The sequence below is a fragment of the Equus przewalskii genome, chromosome 13 (genome assembly GCF_037783145.1).
Source record: "Equus przewalskii isolate Varuska chromosome 13, EquPr2, whole genome shotgun sequence".
Taxonomy (NCBI): domain Eukaryota; kingdom Metazoa; phylum Chordata; class Mammalia; order Perissodactyla; family Equidae; genus Equus; species Equus przewalskii.
The window spans coordinates 88,368,301-88,390,221 of NC_091843.1; the positions used below are offsets into that span (position 1 = coordinate 88,368,301).

At 36.4% G+C, this 21,921-nt stretch overlaps 1 protein-coding gene across 6 annotated transcripts in view; it reads left to right on the plus strand.

Annotated features, from left to right (window-relative positions):
* Positions 1 to 21,921, plus strand: part of CERT1 (ceramide transporter 1) — a 122,217-nt gene that overhangs the window by 30,836 nt on the left and 69,460 nt on the right. For all 6 annotated transcript variants that reach the window (XM_070571623.1, XM_070571624.1, XM_070571628.1 and 3 more), the window contains exon 3: positions 15,627 to 15,743. In XM_070571623.1, coding sequence (XP_070427724.1) covers positions 15,627 to 15,743 — 117 coding nt within the window. The remainder of the gene's footprint in view (positions 1 to 15,626; positions 15,744 to 21,921) is intronic.

Genomic DNA, 21,921 nt, shown 5'->3' on the forward strand with positions numbered 1-21,921 from the left:
TTGGCCCTGAGCAAGCATCCATTGCCAATTTTCCTCTTTTTCCTTGAGGACGATGGTCCCTGAGCTAATGTCTGTGCCAGTCTTCCTCTATTTTGTATGTGGAACGCTGCCACAGCGTGGCTTCATGAGGTGTGTGTAGGTCCGCACCCACGAACCCCGGGCTGCTGAAATGGCGGGATAGTACCTTTTTCTACTCTACAGTCTAAATTCCAATTTCATCACATGTTCTACAGTATCTTAATAGCATATTTTTCCCTCCATTATAAAATCCAGTTCAGAGTATATATTGCACTTAGTTGTCATGTCTCTTTAGTTTCTTTTGACCTGGAGCAGGTCCTTAGCCTTTCTTTGTCTGGCATGACATTCATATTCTTGAAAAACCCAGCCAGTTATTTTATAGAATGTCATGTGTCTGATGTTTCTTTGTGATTAGATTCAGCTTATGCATCCTTAGCAAAATGTTACTAAAATGATGGGCCGTCCTGCTCAGGGTATCACGTTAGAGGCATAGATGTCTGTCTGCCCCTCGTATGGACATTAATTTCAGTCATCCAGTCAAGGGATTGTCCAGTTTTTGTGCTTGTAGTGACTGTTTTTCTTCCTGAAACTAGAATGTAAGCTCTGGGAGGAGACGTTTTAAGATCATGTAAAAATCCTGTTCTTCATTAAACTTTTTCCTTTTTGATTTAGCAACCATTTATGATGTGCACCTTACACAAACTTTTCTGTATTTGTTGCAAAATGGTGATTTTCCAACTCTACAAACCCCTTCCACATTTGTCAGTCAGCATTCTCCTGTAAAAAAAAAAAAAAAAAACGAAAAACACACAGCCCTTTCTTTTTGTCCTATTTGTTAACAGAGTGGACTCATATATTCCTGATTTATTCAATAGATTATAATCCATTACTGTACTCTTATGTATTTTTCCAGGTTCGTAATGTACCTTACCTCCCCCAGTCCTGGCATTAGCCGTGTCTCTGAGGAGCCTTGGTTGCTTTGGGTAGAGAATAGTAGCAGGTTAGTGTGGGAATCTTTACTCCAGATAGACTGTGCCTTAATCTTTCTGTTTTAAATACTGTACCCTTTTCTTCAGCTTTGCTTAATAGCCCTTAGTTTAGGGGTTCCTTTAGTTCAACATACCCAAATAGACAACCTCTAGTCTTCTGCTAGAGGGATAATTTGGCTGTTTCTAGAGATAATATCTAGGCATTCTGGTTGTTTCTTACTCTTTTTTCCTGAGGAAGTTTCACCTGAGCTAACATCCTTTGCCAGTCTTCTGGTTTTTTCTTTTTTATATGGGCTGCCACTACAGCATAGCTGCTAACAGACGAGTGGTGTAGGTCCATGCCTGGGCTCCGAACCCAGGCCGCCAAAGCCAGAGTGCTCTGAACTTAACCACTAGGCCACCAGGGCTGGCCTAATTGTTCCTTACCTTTAATCAGTCGTTCTGTTTGTAGCTTCAGAGGAACCTGGAGCTTCAAATTACTGATTCTCATTCTTTTATTCTTTTTGTGGTTCTTTGGCACAGATAAACTTGCTAGTTAGCCTCTTCTCCCCCAGTTGTACACTTAAGTTTCCCTGGTCACCTGTGACCTTCAATTTGCTCATCTGCTTTCTATCTTCTAAAATATGATTGAAATCTCTTTTTTGCTGATCTCTTCTACTTATTTTCTTTGTCTTACCTATTTTCTTTGTCCTTTCTTTACTGCCTTTTCTTATCATTTAAATGGGGTTTGGTGAGTAAGTAGAGATGAATGTATTCAGTCTACCATATTTGAGCACAAGTTCTACATAGTTTTAAAACAAACTTTTTGTCTTTTAACAAAAGTATTATGTGTGATTTATAGAAAATATGTAGGTAAGCAAAGGAAGACAGTTAGCTCTAATCATACAGTTGAGGTATTTACTGTTAATCTTTCATGTAAGTTTTTTCATATGCACTAACTTGTTCGTTAAAATAGCCATATGATAGTCTATGGAATAGGTATCCTATTCGGCTTCTGTTTTTTTTTGGTAGATAATCTTTAGACCTTGATGACTTTCTATGATTTTATCTGCAATATATATCATTATGATCAGGACATGAGGGTAAACAATAAGGCACTCAGAAAAACTCAGAAATTTTTAGAAATAAACTAAGAGATTTTAAAGAATATGCCAGGGGAGATTTTGGTAATATCCCAGTTCAGGTTGAGTAGCATGTAGTTTCGTGGAAGCACAACTGAGAGAGTAGAAAACTAACTAATTATACTATATTTTATCTAAAAAAAGGCTATTACTCTATCATATATGGATTTTCTACCTGCCCTGTTTTGAGCCCAAGCTGTACCTTTTAGGTAATAGAGCCGAGAAAGCTAAGTGTGGGGAGAGCCAATAAGCAGTTATCAAAAGAAGACTCAGAGATCAAAGCATTTAGAAAAGAAGTTTACTTATAAAGAAGGTTTGCAAGGGAGTATAGACTTTAGAAGAACTGGCTCCCCAAGTAAAAATACTGTAGATATTTAAAGGAGGAGAATAAGATGATAGAGTTTATAGCTAGTCTGGTTTTTCAAAAATATGACTGTATCTGCAAAGGTCATCTAATAGCTTCAGATATCACCTTTGTAGAAGTCAAGGATAAAGTTTTTTTAGGGAGTCAGTGAATTATAGGAAAAGCTTGAGTTTTTGTGTATTTGGGGAACTTAGAGCTAGATAGGGTGACTCTGGGTTTTTCTTTTTCCATTACAAAGTGCAAAGTATTTTTCCCTCTGACTTTTGTGTGAGAAGTGCATACTTCTTCATGATGGTGGCACGCAGTGCATCAGCTTTGCTTCCAAGGAAGAGTATTATGCCCTTATTATGGAAAACAGAAAATCAAAGTATTTTTCACTCTCTCTAGTGTTGTTTAGGGTTGAGAATGCCCTGAGCAGCAGATGTATTTCAGTATTCCAGTCCTTACATATACTCAACAGCCTATCATTTTGATCACCTAATTAACTATGCAGTAGTTTCTTATTTTTGATCAAGTAAATGGAGTGAGAATCATGTGCAAAGAGGTGAGAGTAGAGGTAGAGGTTGAAATTTTAGATGTAGATGGGCGTTCACTTGAGTCAAGTCCTTAAGGAAGTAACAGCTAAAAAACAGTGAAAATATTTGGAGGAGAATATTCTAAGAAGAGGGAGGGGCACACCCAAAGGGCCTGAGACAAGTCAGAGAGTTGTCGAGCTTTGTAATGGGGGCTGTTGACGGGCTTTGAGCAGAGGAGTGACCTTATTTGATTTTCCTTTTAACAAGTATTTTGGCTAGTATATTTACTAAACATAGGATGCTAGGTAGTGATAGATGCAATGAAGAAAACAATAGCAAGATTTCTGTGTTCTTCCTAAGTCTGAGTAGAGTTGGGATACTTATCTGAAGCCGAGTGTTAAAAATTGGTATCAAGAATACTACTGCTTTAACTTATCATTTAATATATGTAAAACACAAAATGCTTTTTAGTGCCAAATTATCTAAAATTTATATTTTTTCCACCTGTGTTTGTGTTTTTATCTTATACAGTTAAACAGTCCCTGTAGGTTGATTTAGATGGAGGGCTTAGAGAAAGTTGTGCTGTTTCAAAGCTATATTAGTGTAAAAAAAAATACGCTATTAATCTAGTTTATAAACCTGATTTTCTTTCCCATTGGAGAAATTACAAAATAGAATTTTTTCAAATATATATAACTAAGAACATTTGAGTGTGTTTGCTGCGCCATATTGTTCAAATGCTTTCCACATTTCCACATACGAAATGTGTAGTATGATACTTAAACCTCTCAAGAACCCAGTGAAATAAGTGTTATTACTCTCACTTTCATAGATAAGGAATTGGGACTTAAAATAGTTTGAGTAACTTGCCTCAAATCACAAGAGACGACATCACCATCCCTGGATCTTTGATAGTCTGGAAATTAACATATAATAGAAGAGTTCTCTATTATATGTGGGTATGTACCAACTATTCCAGGGAGACCTCGATTGGTAATTGGTAGTTGTTAAAGAAAATCAGCAGACAGGAAGCCCTCAAACAGGAAAACAGATACAGTAGTGTCCCTTTATCCACGGTTTTGCTTTCCATGTTGTCAGTTACCCAGGGTCAACTGCAGTCCTAAAATATTAAATGGAGAGTTCTAGAAATGAACAACTCATAAGTTTTAAATCGTGCGCCATTCGGAGTAGTCTGATAAAATCTCACACCTTCCTGCTCTGTCCTGCCCAGGACCTGACTCATCCCTTTGTCCAGCAGATCCACGCTGTACGGGTTACCCACCCATTAGTCACTTAGTAGCCTCTTAGTTATCAGACCGACTGTCTCTGTATTGCAGTCCTTGTGTTCAAGTAACCTTTAAAATTACTTAATAAAGGCCCTAAAAGCAAGTGATGCTGGCAATTTGGATATGCCAAGAGAAGCTGTGAAGTGCTTCCTTTAAGTGAGAAGGTGAAAGTTTTCCACTTAAGGAGAGAAAAAAATTGTATGCTAAGGTTGCTAAGATCTGTGGTGACTTTTGTTATAGTATTTTGTTATAATTCTATTTTATTATTAGTTATTGTTAATCTCTTACTGTGCCTAATTTATAAATTAATCTTTATTATAGGTATATATGTATAGGAAAAAACATAGTATGTATAGGGATTCGATACTATCTGCACTTTCAGGCATCCACTGGGGCTCTTGGAATATATCCCCCAACTACAAGGGCTGGGCTACTGTATCTGAAAGAAGAGATCTTTCCTGAACTTTCCTGGCAAGTTCAGGAAAAGAGATGACTCCATGGAAAGTATAATTCTCAAATGATGTGTTAATCCAGTGGTTTTCACAGTGTTTTGTGAAAGTACCTGAGTCATTTGGTGAAATTAGCTATGATCTTTAGGGAAAAAGCAAGTTGGTAGGGCTCTCCTTTTTTTCCAACCCCCATCCTCATCAGTTTTTTTCTACGTAAGTGTTATAGTCACCATTTGGGATGGGGGTGGGCGACAGAGTTCTATGACTTAAAATGAAAGTTGGAGAAAACATTGGATTGAGCTTGGAATGCTTGCTAGCCACTAAAAGTCTTCCCACTAACTCTCCGTATTTTGATTCCATGCTGAAACATTCAGATCATATTTGATTTTTCTGGGTGGAACTCTTACAAGGAATGCATTTACCAGAAAATTGACATGTTTAGTTACCATAGCATTTATTCCTTACTGTAAACCATAAAATTGACAGTATGGTATGTTCACTGATATGTGCCTAAATCTCTTATAAGCTTGGTTGGTTTGATTTAGTCTCCTGTGTCTGGGGTGCTGACAAGATATAGTTTCTGGATTTTCAAAGCAGTGTTTTCATTCCCTACACTGTGAGGACTTCCCAAGATCATGCCATCTGTCTTAGATTCTGAATCTAGCCAGGCAGCCTCCTTTAAGGCCTCTGAACTCACTGTGTGATCGGCCTGCAGGAGTGATAATAGTCTCACGTAATCCCCAAGAGGGAGTGGTTCAGCCATAGAAAGGCTAAATTCAGGATTCTGCAGATTGGACGAAAGCCTAAAATCATTTATTTTTGACTGACTTTCATGATGCACTACTAAGAGAACATCTCTTCTGCTTGATTAGCTCTAGATTCTGCTGTCGAGTATTTTCGTTGCTGTTTTATTTGACTAAGTTACAATGATCAATAAGATAGCCAGCCTTTTCTCCTTTTAAAATAATGTTTTTTAGTCATTATAAAAGTAGTGCCTATCCATTATGAAATACTTAGAAAATATAGGAAAGTCTGAAGAAGAAAATTACTTGTAATTCCAACACTAAGAGGCAACCACTTTTAACCTTTTGTTGAATTTCATTTTATTTTTCACTTAAAAAAACTTTTAGTTTTGAAATAATTGTGCATTCACAGAAACTTGCAAAAATAGAACACAGGAATTCCATTTATCCTTCATCCAGTTTCCTCGATAGTAAGATCTCACATGGCTATAGTATAATATCAAAACCAGGAAACTGACATTGGTACAATCCCTGGACCTTATTCATATTTTTACCAGTTTTGTGTGTTCTTGTGTGTGTGTGTATTTCTATGCAGTTTTATCACTTGTGTGGATTCTTGTAGCCACCATTACAATCAAAATACAGAACTGCTTCATCACCACAAAGATCCCTCATGCTGCCCCTTTAGAGTCACACTTATCTCTCTCTCTTTCCAGGCTTCTCTGTAATCCCTACCCCGGGCACCCACTATTATATAATATTATCATTTTGAGAATTTTATATAATAGGAATCATACATTATTTTACCTTTTGAGATTGCTTTTTTCTCTCAGCATAACTTCCTTGAGATAGACTAAGCTGGTGAGTATATAAGTAATTTGTTCCTTTTTAAAATTGCTGAGTAATATTCCATGTATGTACCACAGTTTGTTCACCAACTGAAGGACATTTGGGTTATTTCCAGTTTGGGCTGTTTCAAATAAAGCTGTTATGAACATTTGTGTGCATGTTTTTGTGTGGACATTAGTCTTCTGAATTTCATTCTCAGCATTCAATAAACAAATGTTTGTTCAATGTACACCACTGTCCTAGGGTCTGGAATATACTGGTGGGCAAAACAGGACCTCTTGTCTCTCGGAGCTTAAAGTTTAGTTATGTAGACAGTCTTTAATCACATATGCTTGTATAGGTACAAACTGAAGTGCTGTTGAGGCAACCTCATGATTGGAATCACTTTGTGCATATACTTCTGTAACCTCTTTATTTTCTTTCCACATATTAAGTTGTCAAATTAAATTTCCAACGTTCAGAAATATTGTTTTTAAGTGGATATATACTACTCCTTTATGAAATGAATATTTGCCATTTTGGACTGCTTATTGTATCAATCAGATTGCCACTCAGGGAACCAGAAACAACTGAAGATATTTTAGCAGAAAGTGTTTAGTGTAGGAAATCGTTAGAAAGGGAAGAACTAAAAGAATAAAAGAAAAGCATTGAGGTAATCAGAGGTAACAGCTGCAAGGACCAGCTTCTGCTCCTTGGGCTGGAGGAACAAAGGGACATGGCTGGGTTATCAGAACCTAGAAGTGGGTGGGAAAGCTCTGCAGAATTGGTACTTGGACCTCTGAAGAAAAAGCATTGCCCACTGTTGCTGGTACCAGAATCGCAGGAACCTCCTGGAACTGAGGCTAAACGTCTGAGTTGAAAGGACTGCCTGGCTAGTGAGTGCTTCCAGAATCAGAGAAAGGATACCCGAGGAGCTGAGGCTCAGACTTCTGAAGAGAGGCACTGTTCATCTGCCATCTTAGGAGCTTAGAGCAAATGCCCTGTGCAACTGAGTCTCAGACATCTAGAAGCGAGATTATACTCAGTGTAGTTGGTAGTAATATCTTAGTAATTTGAAACGTGGAGCTGCATGTCACATATGTAAGAAGTGGCCCTTGCACAGTTGGTGCTGGTACCTCCGAGGCAGCTAGATGAGGCTGGTTTAGGGAGTTCTAAAAGAGGCTAGAGACTGGAACTGACTGCCACTGCCAGGGCAAAGGACCTTTGCTGGGCAGTTGCTGATGGAAACATTATGCAAACAAAAACACAAGTTTCTTCTACCTTCTTCCTGGCTTCCAGTCTTCCTCTAGCATATTGCCCATATTGGCAGAACCAAAGAAAGAAAGGCTACCAGAGGAGAAATGTAGTTTGCAGCATCCCAGTGCTAGTAGTACAAAACAGTATAGAAGAGTAGATTAAAAGAGAGACAATGTGGGGCCGACCCGGTGGTATAGCAGTTAAATTTGCATGCTCTGCTTTGGCGGCCTGGGATCCGACAGTTCGGATCCCAGGCGAGGACCTGTGCACCACTTATCAAGCCATGCTGTGGGGGTCTCAAAATAGAGGAAGATGGGCGCAGATGTTAGCTTAGGGCTAATCTTCCTCAGCAAAGAAGAGACAATAGGTTAATAAATGTCATTATCAAAATCTGCTCTTTGCTTTTGAAGAATTCCCTACTATGAGTCTGAATAGAAGGTCACCCACATGAGTCTGCAATAGCCAGATGCTCAGTTTCCCATCCCACCCTAGCATCCCTCTACTCAGTCAACTCCCCTTGGTATGTGGGCAAAACAAAAACAGCATTTTTCAGAGCAATATAACAGAAGCCAGAGTTCACAGGCCACAATGTCCAGGATCAACTCCAAATTACTCAACATACAAAGAGGAAATTGTGACATGTTCTCAAGGGAAAAGATGTGAACAAATGCCCAATTCAAGATGAGCCAGATGTTGGAACTATCTGACAAAGATTTTAAAGCAGCTTTTATGATTATGCGAGGTAAAAGACAATGTGCTTGTAATGAGTGAAAAGGTAGGCAGTTTGAGCAGAGAAAAAGCAAGTATAAGAACCAATGGGAATGTCAGAACTGAAAAGAATGTGTCTGAAATAAAAGACATTCACTGCAAGGGATTTATAGCAGATAAAGATGACAGAGAAAATCATCAGGATTTTGAATATAGATCAAAAGAAGTCATTCTTCACAACAGAGAGGTTTTTAGACTTTTGTGTTTCTTTTCAAATGAAATGGGTTTTAAGAGTCTTGAGAGGAGGGAGGAAAAAAGTGAAAAAAATTTGAAGAATTTTAGTAAAAAAATTCCAAATTTGGTGAAAAATATAAATTTACAGATTCAAGAAGCTCAACACACACAAAACAGCACATCACAGTCAGACTGCTGAAAACCAAAGATAAAAGATCTTGAAAGTAGCCAGAGAAGAATGACCCCTACTGGAAGAGAGGGATCGAAATTACCGTGCTCTTTTCATTAGAAACCCAAGAGGCTGGGAGACATCTTATAATGTGATGAAAGAAAAGAAATACCTATCAATTCAGAAGTCTGTATTCAGTGAAAGTATCCATCAAAAATGAAGCAAAATAAAGGTACTTTTAGATAAAGGAAAACTAAGAGAACTTGTTGTGGTCAGGCCTGCACTACAAGAAATGCTAAAGGAGGTTTTTCAGGCTGAAGAGAAATACACCAGAGGCAAACTCAGATCTTTAGGAACTAATGAAGAATATCATATCAGAAAAAATAAATGTATGGGTAAATACAGGATTAGTTTTGCCCATTTAATGCTTTTAAGAAATAGAAAATCTGAATAAACCAATAAAAAACTGAAGTTGTTAGTACCTTTCCACCAAGATTACATGCCCACATGATTTCACCAGTATATCCTTTCATACATTCAAAGAAATAATCCCAATCTTACACAGACTGCTTCCAAGACATATCTTCTGGCCGGCATAACCATGATACCCAAACCTGATAAAAACATTACAAGAATATAAAATTACAGCTCTGTATCTCTGATGGACATAGATAACATATTCTTTTACAAAATATTAGCAGCTCAAATCCAATAGTATATAAAAAGAATTATACATCATGAGCAAGTAGGGTTTATCTCAGAAATGCAAGACTAATTTAATATTATTAAATCAGTTATTGTAATTCACCATGTAAACAAGACAAAAATGCATAACAAATTTCAGTAGCTGCAAGTAATAGAAGCAGCATTTGACAAAATCCAACTCTCCTTTAGATTGGGAAAAAATTTCTTAGGGAACTAGAAATAGAAAGGAACATCCGCCTAAATGAAGGGCATCTACAAAAACCCACAGCTAACGTCATGCTTAATGGTGAAATATTTTACTCTTTTCCCTAAGATTAGGGACAGGGCAGGAATGTCTGTCCTTACCACTTCAGTTTAACATTCTACTAGACATCCTAGTCGTTTCAACATGGCAAGAAAAAGGATATAAAAGGGCATAAGATCAGAAGGGTAGAAGTAAAACTACTTGCAGATGACATCATTGTTTTGTAGATTCCTTCATGTTTATTGTATAAACAGCTATTAGAACTACTAAGTGAATTCTGCAAGATTATAGAATATAAGGTTAATATACAGTTATGAAATATATACTATAGGAAAATTTTAATAACAATTCCATATAGATAGCATAAAAAACAAAGTACTTAGGGACCAGTCTAGCATTGTACCTTGTACCTGTGTGCTGTCAACTGCAAACTACATGAGATTGCTGAGATAAACACCTAAATAATTGGAGAGAGATTATGTCCTTGGGTTAGAAGGCTCAGCATCCTTAAGGTATCACATCTTCCCATATTAACCTATAGAAAATGTGGAATTCATGCAACCTGGCACTAAAATGTATCTGGAAATATCTGTGTTAATGCAAACTACCTAGACTAGCCAAAGCAGTTTATAAAGGGGAGGAAAGTTCGAGGACTTAGAGCACATGATTTCAAGACTAATAAGCAGCAAGAATTAAGACAGCGTTATTGGAGTAGGAATAGACATTTAGATCAATGGCACAAATTAGAGACCAGAAATAAACCCAAGCAAGGATTTGGAGAAGCTGGACTTTGATAGACTGCTGGTGAGAATGTAAAATGGTACAGCTACTTTGGGCAGTTCCTTAAAGTAATGGAAACCTGCTTTATGAATTAGCCATCCCACTCCTAAGTCAAGAGAAATGAAAAGTATGTCCATGTAAAGACCTGAATTTTCGCAGCAAATTTATTCAGAATAGCCAAAAACTTGGACCACTAGTCCATCAACAGGTGAATAAATAAGCAAAATATGTTATATCCAGTATAATTAAATTTTACTCAGCAATAAAAAGAATGAATTACTGGTAAGACACAACAAAATCGATGAATCTCATACTAGTTATACTGAGTAAAAACAGTGAGGCACAAGAGTACATTCTATCTGATTCCATTTACATAAATATATAAAAAATGCAAACTGATACATAGTGAAAGAAAGCAGATTCTTGGTTTCTGGAAGCTGGTGGCAAAGGGAGAGATATTCTGCAGACGAGCCTGAAGAATCTTTAGGGAGCCATGGAAATGAAAACATTTTCATCTTGATGGGGGCAGTGATTTCATGGGTTATATAGAAGGGGAAAACTCGTTGAATTGTACACTTAAAATGGATAAAGTTTATTGTACATTAAGTATATATCTCAATAAAGTCCATTAAAATTTTGGTTGGCTTTCTTTGAATTTCTGGCTAAGTCTTCCTACATCCTATCCATGAGTTTAACCTTTTAGATAATCTTTTCGTTCTACTTTTTACCCCACTGGAGAAATCCCTTCTAAAGCATCCTGTTATACTGTTCTAATCCAGACTTCTGAGTCATCTTCATAATTCTGCTGCTGGCATTTTCCTTACTGTCATCATGGGAAGTCCTTTTCGTGTTTGCTTTCCTGGATCTCGGTTGCCTCTTACTTGTCTTGGTTACTCCCTCGTTTTGGTGAAGCATATCTTCCAGTTCTGAAAGGTAAATTTTTCTTTATCTTCATGGTTTAGAACTTTCATACTGATTAAGTGCCTGGGAGTGAAACCCTTAAATATCATTACTGTATACCTTTTCTCTTGGATTACTTAATTTTCCCTTAGAAGAATCTTCTTTACAGGCAGAAGACAGTAGAAGGAGCAAGTTTGGGTGCTAGCCTTCTGGAAGTCAAGTAGGGGAAAGAAACATTTCATATGAACACTTTCCCTTACCTGCTTTTTTTTCCTCTTCCTCCCCACCAACTGCTGTGTAGGAATGTCCCTACTTCTTCAATCTGTCTGATATCATCTCTCTGAAGGGTAGGGGGTGAGACCTCTAACGTTATTGCACGGTGGTAGATGACTGCTTGGGACAGCCAAGTGGGGTTCCAGGGGTCGAGTTTTACTTTTTAATGACTCTTGATCAGTTCTGTTTTCAGCTGCACTCATGCCTTTACTTTCCGGGCTATCTGATGCCTTCAAATCCTTTGCTTCTCCAACACTGAATACAAATTGGCTTGATTCTTTTGTCTTCTTTTCCCTTGTAAGATGTTTAATTTTTAGCTTTCTCAGGCCTGCCAAGTCAGTTATCACATTCCAGCTTTAAATTTTGTTGACAGCTTTTTTATTCTTTTTCTTTGTGGATTTATGCCTCTTTTGTTCCTATAAGGTTATTTTGATAGATAGTAGATGCTGTGGACTGAATGTTTGTGTCCTCTCGAAATTCATCTGTTGAAGCATTAATTTTCATTGTGATGGCATTTGGAGATGGAGCTTTTGGGAGGTAATTGAGTTTAGATGGGATCATGAGAGTGGAGCCTGCATGCTGAAATCGGTGCCCTTATGAGAGGATGAAGAGACTAGAGAGCTCTCTCTCCTGCATATGAGGACACAATAAGAAGGCAGCCATCTGCAAACCAGGAAGAGGGCCCTCACCAAGCACCACACTGTACTGACACCCTGATCTTGGACCTCCATCCTCCAGAACTGTGAGAAATTTCTGTTGTTTAAGCTACCCAGTCTGTGGTATTTTTGTTCTGGCAGACCTAAGACAGACCAAGACAGTGTATATAAACGCGATTTCACCTTTTGCTATATTTTTGGTGCTTAACAATCAATGTTGACATGTTAAAGTATGAGGCCCATCTCATTTTCCTTTATATTTTCCTTTCTGTAGTTGGATTTCTTCTATAGCATGCTTTCTCAGTGGGGGTGATACTTGGTTCTTCAGAGAGTGAAATAATCTTAGATATTACAGTAGTTTGTGGCCCTCCAAGAAAGATCTGCTGAACAAAATCTTACTCCTTAGTATTTAATTTCTCTTACTAAGGAGAAATCATTTTATTTTTTCTCCCAGGGGGGTGTGATACTACAAAATGCTTGAGAAACGTTGTTCTGTAGCATTCCTTTATTCTTATTTAACTTCACAGAATAAGCCTTCGTATTGATCTTTCTGTGTCCATTTTTCCTGAGCATAGTATATCTTTCTGATCTGTAACTCGAGTATTTTATTTAAAGAAAAGGTAGTATCTTTGAATATTTTTTTCTGTCACATTTGTTACATTCTCATCTTTCTAAATACCATTTACTTGACCTCCTTTGTTACTTCTTATTATATTTCTTTTACTTTATATTTTTCTCAACTTGGTTCACCATGCCCGTTAGCCTTATTTGCTTTTTATTGCTGCATCTGATGTGGTTTCAACTCTATTTCTTTTTTCTTCACTCTATTAGCTTACTTTTCATCACCTGTTGCCTTATCTGTTCTTTAAATTTTTTAGAATTTCTTTTCTTAAAGTTATGTCATGTTGTCTCTTACATCTACCACCTCTTGAAGTTTTTCATCTAATTTTGGCATTTATCCCATGTTTGTTTCTTTCCAATAATTGTCTGTCAGGGCTAGGACTAGGGTGAGACCAATGAGGAACTAACCTCAGTCATAAAATTTAAGAGAGCATCAAAAAACTCAATAATCAAGGTAAATGGTACTTTAATGCAACATTTAAAAAATTATTGTGTGATGAACAAAATATTCACAATGAACAAAATATCAAAATTCTAAATAAAGGCAGAATCAGTTGTGTTTGAATGAAGCAATCTATCAGAAGTTTGGGGAGGGCTTATGTGTCTCTATGTGTTGTGCATGTGTTTGAGACATGACGTAGGCTTTATTGTCTAGGCTTCAGTTTATTCTCTTAAACAAGTCCTCTTAACAAATCCGTCATTTCCTTTGCCCTGTGACTTATCTTCCCTTATGTTTCGCTTTTTTGGGATTGCAGGGTTCTGTGTGGTTCACAGGGTCTCGATCACCTGACCGTTGGTGTGTCCTTCTGTTATGCCGCCTCCCCTCAGGTTGTTGATGGTTGCAATGGCTGCCTTGTGTCCATTTTCTGTCAGCTCTATCTCTGGGAGCAGGTATTGGGATATTGCATCTCATAAAAATGTTTGACATTCAAATCAGGTTTTCGGATCGTTTTCTTCCATTCCTACTATGTATAACTCTTTATCTGTTAAAAGCTTAAAGTTCTCCACATTTCTAAACTTTGAAACGCAGGAAAAAAGAGATCATAATTAATATACTTGGCAGATTCATTGATTTGGCAAATTTTACTTACATTGATTTCAGATTTTATTAAGTCACTCACACCCAGAGGAAGCTTAGTGGCAGGTTCCTCTTTTAGGAATATTTTAAATATGGCATTAGACTCATTGGAAGATTGTGAAGAAATGCTGAAGATGTCAAGCTGGAAGAGTGTTTGCTGGAGAAACTAGTAAATTTTGAACTATGTGTAATGTTTCCTTTTATTTTCTAAAGTTTTAGTGAGGATACTGAACACAATACAATGTGTAAAGCGTTTTCAGGAGTAGTAGCTAGAAAGAGAATGAGAATAGTTATGAAGTAAAAGTTAACCTCTGCGCTGCTTAGGACAGTAGACTGATCAATTGAATTATTTATTTGGTTCTTCAGGTAGTGTGGATTCTCCCGTCCCTCCAAGGAGCTGTTCTCAATAACTGGACTCCTTAAGATTTCTGAATATTGGGCATTCAGTTAAATTTATGGTCATTATTGTGTTTGTGGTTGTTAAGTGTTGTCTTTTATGTTTTTGTGTTTATAATTCCTGAAACAGGGTATGCATTGTCTTACTCTTTCCTCTTGCTGCTTTCATCACACACTGCCTCCCACCATAGTCCTAACTGTGATGCCCAGCACATAGTGATTCGGAAAATGTCTAATTTGTATCCTTTCACCAGTCAGAACCATGATTTGTTATCTTAATCTTAAAAAAAAATTGTTTCATAGGCAAAAGAATATTGTAGAGTTATCGTATATTGTTTTGCCAAATAAACTGATAAGGAGATAAAAGATTGACGCTGTTAAAGAGGGGAGAGGATAAACAATAAACCCTGCAAGTACAATATGTAGATTCTGTTCAGTAAGTAAGTTTATTGTTACGTTGACCAGAGAGGATTCTCTCCTGTTAGCTGAAAACTGTTCACAGAAGAGGAAATGGATTGACTCTCTGTGCTCTGTCCAGTGGAACAGGTTGTATGAATATGTGATGTGATCCTGTCACATTTGAATTCATTTATTGGGCAAAACACAAGGATATAAAATATTCTTATGAAGAATGTACAGCGCTGAACCAAACAGTTGACATTTTCACTGAATGTTTACATTTTGATGCAGGCAGTTTCTTCTAGCTCTGGTCTGATGTAATGTTTATTTTATTTTTGCTTTTCATTGGAAGCTCTCCTGGCTGTTACTATCAAAGGCTTATAAAAGCCTAGAACTTAATTTGAGATACTTGGGAGGAAATGTTAACATTATTTTGTGACAGAATATAAAAGTATCTTTTTATCAAATTTAATGCAATGAAACTGTTCATGATAAGAATTTACTTTTGAAAAATGGAGGCAGAAAAAATGTAGTAAATGTCTTTCCTAAAACTTATTTTGGCCCTTTTTTTATTGTGCTTTTGGTGCTGTTCCCACTAGTTAAACTAACTCAAAGCATTTGATGAAAAATATAAGCTCTTTTTTTGAAATATATTTGTAGTTTATGTGTCAACTCATTTGTAGGAATAGTGAATGAAACTAAGTTTTTGGTAACTATGCCTTTATTGTTCTCTTTATCTGAGACATCTTCAAAAAAGGTATTTGAGTAGAAAAATAAAAGAATAACGAGTCTCTCACCAGCAGAATAGGTATGTTCAGATTTTTTCTGTAGGGTATAACGTTTCTAAGAATATAATTAGCTTTGCTTTTCATTTTCTACTTTTTTCTCTACAGCCTCATGATTTTGATGAATGTCGATTTGATATTAGTGTAAATGATAGCATTTGGTATCTTCGTGCTGAGGATCCAGCTCACAGACAACTGTGGATAGATGCCATCGAACAGCACAAGGTATGGTCTCCAATGTTTACCTGTCCGTGGAGGACTAGGCAAGAGACTGCTGGTAACTGCTTTAAAAAAATTTGAGCTGTAACATTGTGTTACTGCAAAGTTGAACATTATTCGGGTGGTAAAGCTTAAAGCAATACATTAAATTTTTGAAATAATTTTATTTCTAACGAGTTGCATGAAGGGAATTTGCTATGATAAATATTTTTACTTGTTAATTAAAACAAAATATACCCTTTTTTATAAAACAAATCTTGATTTTCATATTTAAGATTTGCTTCATAATAAGTGCCTTTTATGTGATCTTGATAAAAGGACTTTTGAAATAACGTTGAGTTGTAAACCCTAATATTTAAAAGCTTCAGTATTAATTTTTGTAGTCATCTGTAACCATTTTGGTAAATTCTTAGTGTAAACATTTGTAAATCATTTAATTTTGCAAATATAAAGCTGTCTAATAAGAAACCTTTCTTAAATAAAGGTATAAGCTACATTCCTGTAATTTAAAGGTAATCATTGATTTCTGCTGTGAATCAGTGTTGTTGACTAAAGAAATATATATTAATAAATCTGCATTATTAGCTAATACAGTGTATCATGTGAAACAAGGAATAGGAAAAGTTATAAATTCGCCATGCCATTCCTGAGTGTGACTTCAGGGAGCTCTGTGATCACATACTTGTTTGTTTGGGTTTTACAGAGCTGTAGTTGAAACACCTGTTTTGGTTATTTAACAGGCACAAAACATGTACACACACATAGACACACACACACACACACACACACAAGAAAAACCAGTCTGGCCTAGGATACCACAGGCACAGCCACCTTTTTTTTTTCTTTTTTTTTTTTAAGATTGGCCCTGAGCTAACATCTGTGGCCAATATTCTTTTTTTTTCTTCTTCTTCTCCCCAAAACCACCAGTACATGGCTGTATATTCTAGTTGTAGGTCCTTCTAATTCTGCTATGTGGGACGCCACCTCAGCATGGCTTGATGAGCAGTGCTAGGTCCGTGCCCAGGATCTGAACCAGTGAAACCCTGGGCTGCCGAAGTGGAGCATGCGGACTTAACCACTCGGCCATGAGGCTGGCCCCAGGCACAGCCTTCTTGATTTTGACCATGCATTAACTTTTACTTCTTGATTACTGATTATGAATTTTTCCCAACCTAAAGAAAATTAGCTGTGATGCCCATCTTTTTCTCCTGTTGTAGCTTTAGTATTATATTTGTTTAAAGCATTTTGTGACTCTTAGTTATCTTGGTATTATTACTTCAGAAAAGAGTCAAAAAATGGAAAATGGGAAGAAGTTTTCTATTACAGTCATGCCCCACATAAGGACATTTCAGTCAGTGACAGACCGCACAACCAACGGTGGTCCTGTAAGATTAGTACCATATAGTCTAGGTGTGTAGTAGGCTATGTCACCTAGGTTTGTGTAAGTACGCTCCATGATGTTTACACAACAATGAAATTGCCTAACATTTCTCAGAATGTATCCTCGTCCTTAAGTGGTGCATGACTATTTAAAAGAGAGATGGGCTAGAATTCTAGAATCTCTATGCTTCGGAGCCAGGCTGACCTGGATTCAGACACTGCAGCCTCTGCCGTGTATGACATACGCGACCTGGGCACGATAGTTCACCTCTTCTTAGTGTGTGTGAGGAATACATGAGATGAAACATGGAGGGTACTTATCAGAGTGGCTAATGTATTTTCCTGTGTATAAAATGGTGGAAAAAGAAGAGGCTTTGGAGTCACAGCTAAATTCACTGAATTGTACCATGTTGTTTCTGGATGAAGAATTCTATATTCAGTGAGTGAGAAGAGTGGCCTAGTTTGTGTATTTAATCAGGTTCAGACTTATTACTAATGATTAAAGATGTTATTAAGTAGAACTAATTTCAATGTTTTTAGCTGAGATGACTTTTAAAGGCTTAATCAGTTGATTTAGATTACAGGGCTAGTTTTTTCTGTTTTAAGTAAGCATATTTTATTTTGCTTGTTTTTCTTAGTAAAGCCGAACCAGGATTCTTTGCAGGTTCTCGTTTTGTATTTTCTCCTTATGTGAAGGATGCATGAAGCAAACATTTCTTCCATATCATTGATTTTTTTGCATCTTTGAACAATGGATAGATAGAATCTTTGGGTCTCTCTCAGAACAGTGTGACTTAAGCTGAGATAACACATTTTTGGTGAATTTAAGTTCTCAGAAAAAAGATTCAACAGCAGGGATAGACATTGTACAAACTTTTCCTTTCTGATTTCTAAAGAAAGTTTATTCATAGACAAGGAAGGAAAGATCATTATTAATTGTTATTAATACTTAATTATTTAATTTTAATGTAAAATATGTATGTGCCCACTAAGCAACATATGAATGAAAATTTTAATTGAATGTTAATTCTAAAAATAAATCGAGTTACTAAACTAATATATAGGAGGGAGAAAATTCAAATGCTGTCACCAAACATAATCAGCAGTTTTCTTTTTCTATTTTTTCCCGTAGACCAGGGACAGAGAGATAGTGAGGAGATGTTTCCTGCTTCATTCTTCAGTATCACTGAAGAATATTGAATGCGGAACCTAAATTTTGTAATTTTACTATTTAAGCATGCATTGTTTTTATGATACTCAAAATTAATATCAAATTGTTAAGGCATGATGATGATGATGATGGGAGCTACTATTCACTGAGGATCACCAAGTACCTATTGTTGTATTATGTACTTCATGTGCTTTATTTTCTCCCTACTATCCTCAGAGGTGAGGGGAGTGTTGTTTTACAGAAGAGGAAACTGAGGTTTAGATTAAACTTAAGTAACTTGCCTGAGACTATACTCTCTTTTAGTTCATGGATTCTTAGGATTCAATTTTAGGTTGATATGCTTTCTATCAGTTACCAGTGGTAGACTCTGAATGTTTGAAAATAATTCCCATAAGGTCTCCTGTAGGTTAGAGTGTATCATCTGAGTTTTACTACCATATATACACAAGACAAATATTGACTCTCTTTCTGCCGATGGATTGTCAAAAAGAGCATGGTTGTATTGTGTTGGTTAGTGTTTGAACACTGGATTCTGGGGTCTGAGAAATAGGGGATTGAATCCTGGCACTACTACTTAATAGCTTTGCAACCTTGGTAAGTTACTTAAAGGAGAGAAGATGACAGTATGAAGTGTGTGTGCCCCCCTCCCCAAAACCAAGCAAACAAAATAACCCAGTCATGATAAATCAAGATTGTTGTATTTCAAAGTTGACCTGGGTTCCCATCATTCCAAGTCATTTAATTCAATCCACAGTTACTTCCTCATTGCACCGCCTGTCCTTATGATGACTGGACAGGACACTTGAAACAGTGGACCTGTCATTTTCTTTTCCGATGTCATCAGATGAGCCTTCATTGCCTTTTCTTGCTATTGGGACTTTGTTAGGGCTTCCCTGACACGTTTGAGTAATTTTCAATATCTGGAAGAAGTTGGAGGTTTCTGGTCTTTCCTTCCCAGGAGTCCCTTACACTCTGTATAATAACCTCTGTGTATCAATCCATTTCACGCACACACTCACCAGGAGTTCTGTCTTACAGGACCTCTTCAGCAATAATAATCATGTAGTGGTAATGTAGCTGATAGCTAATATTTTTGAGGATTAATTTGTGTCAGATATGGTGATAAACGCTTTATACATTTTCTCTCATTCACAATCTTATGACGTTAACATTATTATTAATTATGATAATAACGTTATTATCCTATTTTTACAGATTAGGAAATTGAGACAGAGACTAAGTAACTTGTCCAAGGTCAAACTGCTAATTAGTGAAGGAGCCAGCATTCAGACCCAGGTCTGTCTGACCTGAGAACCAGAGCTTTTGGCCAGCAAACACTTCTGCCATTCCATAAGTATATATTTATGTGAAATATATTTTCTTGACCTAAATCATGGGCTTCTTGAATCACAATAGTCTCATATTTTTTATATGTTCTTCGTATCTCTAGTGTTTATTTTAGACCATAAACTCCTTAAAGGCTCATATTTATAACTTCTTTATAGGAATCAGCAAAACATTGCGCACGTTAATTTTCCAGTTGAAATAATTTATAGTACTGTAAAATAGATTTTATGGGGGAAGTTCATGGTCTTTGAAGTTCATTTTTTTCCTTTAGTCTTCGTAATTGGTGTGAGAGTGATTACTGAGAGAAATACTGTAGGGTTCTGTATTCTCTGTCTAGCTCTCTTGTTTTGTCCTCTTTGGTATTCATTCCAGAATAAGTTATCACTACAAAAAAGTTTTAAAAAGGTGATTCCATGAGTTAAATTTTCTCAATATATTAGAAATTGCATAATTCAATGTGACATTACCAGCAGCCCCTGTGGAAGAAAGATATGCCTGAGATCGTTCTTAAATTTGACGATTCTATTTCAGTTTAAAATACAGAAGGGTGTATGTATACCAGACCAGTAATTTTATTTTGAAATAGCAGGCTGACTTTATTGTGTGGAGTCCATTCATATTCTGCACTTCTCAGGATCTGAGACAACACTAAACAAAGGATTTTTAAAGATGGGATTTTTACTCTCTTGGCATCTCCCATGTTGTCTGGAGGTGAAATGAGATGGTGCTCGTGAAAATTATTTGAAAATGAAAAACTGTGTATGAATGTAAAGTTAAGATGGTTGTTTTTTATTTGGATTAAACTAATATTTTTCTAGTGAAGATGTGTCTATGTATTATCAGAAGGCCTCTGTGAGTATTTTCTGCATAGTTTATCAAGGAAATGTGATTAACAATCTGTTGATGCTATTATTTAAAAGAATCATAGAATTATTCCTGAAATCTTCTACAGTTCCAACACATGTGATTTTGACTAGACACAGTTTCTTCTTACCATGAAAGAAATATACTTCTGTCCCACCCCTACATCACCCCACCCTCAAAAAAACTAGCAGGAAGGCTGTCCTGGCACTAGCAGATTTAAGAATCATGTTGAAAAAGTTTAGTTTTTTGGCTCTTAGAGAGTTTGCGGTAATCATGACATTCCTTTATTTCCATAAGGAAGCAACCTTCATTGATCTCAAAATTTTGATGGTCATGGGCCGCATAGACTTTCCCCACATTTTGGAAATTATCCAAGACATGAGGAGTCATAGGAAAAAGACACAATTAGGGAGGAAGAATCCAAATGGTAATTTTTACAGATGTTGATTTTCTGTAGTGGGAATCTATAGGCAGTTGTTTATAATTTAATACTTATGGATTTGTTCTTATTCATTTGCTTTGTGAAGGCCCACTAATTCGTATGTGAAGCTCCATTTCATCCTTTCAGAAGAAAAGTTTATTTTGAGCATTTAGACATCTCTGTCTGAGGAAATTAAGTGGAAAACAATTTTTGAAAGGAATTTATACATTTTACTTGAAATGGGGTGTGAAAAAAATTCCTTACCAAAAGATTGTTATGGTTGAGCCACCTAAGTGATGCCCAAGACTCATTTTAAAGATCTTTTAAAAATTGTGTTGCTGTTGGTCATAATGAAATTTTTTCCCCATGCTATCTCAGGGTCAGCTTGGTTTTCATGCTTTTTCTCTAAGCAACTTCTGCTGCTTTGACAGTTTAGTTTCTTTTATCTTAAATTTGACATAAACTTATTAGAAAACTATTTTTTAATAGGTAGGTGGCAGAATATACCTGTTTCTTCTTAGCAGTTTTTAAATATCAAGGTCATGTAAAGTCATATTATCTCTGCCATTTTTAATCAACTATAATGTTGGAAAATTTTCTTAACAGATACTAGAGGTTCTTTCTCTGCTTGTCTACTTCATAAATGATTATCATATAAACTTAGCTTTGCATTTTGGATCTGATTTAATTGCAAAGGCTTAAGAGTACAAATATAACTTTTTTAAACTATTATTTTTAGTGTATACTTTAAGTAAGTAATTTCATGGGATCAGTGGATTAGAACCAATTCTCCATTTACCTGTTTGCATTGTACCACTGTGATAGAGGTAAGGAAATGGAACCAAATTTTATCTCTCCTTTACATTCAAGAGTTTTAATTTTTGAGGGAAGCGCAAATCTAATAGCTGCCAGAGTAGTCAGGGGTCTGCCATTTTCTCAGATAAGTTGTAGAAAAGCCGCATACACAACAGTAATGTATTAACCAGCAAAGAAACTTCATG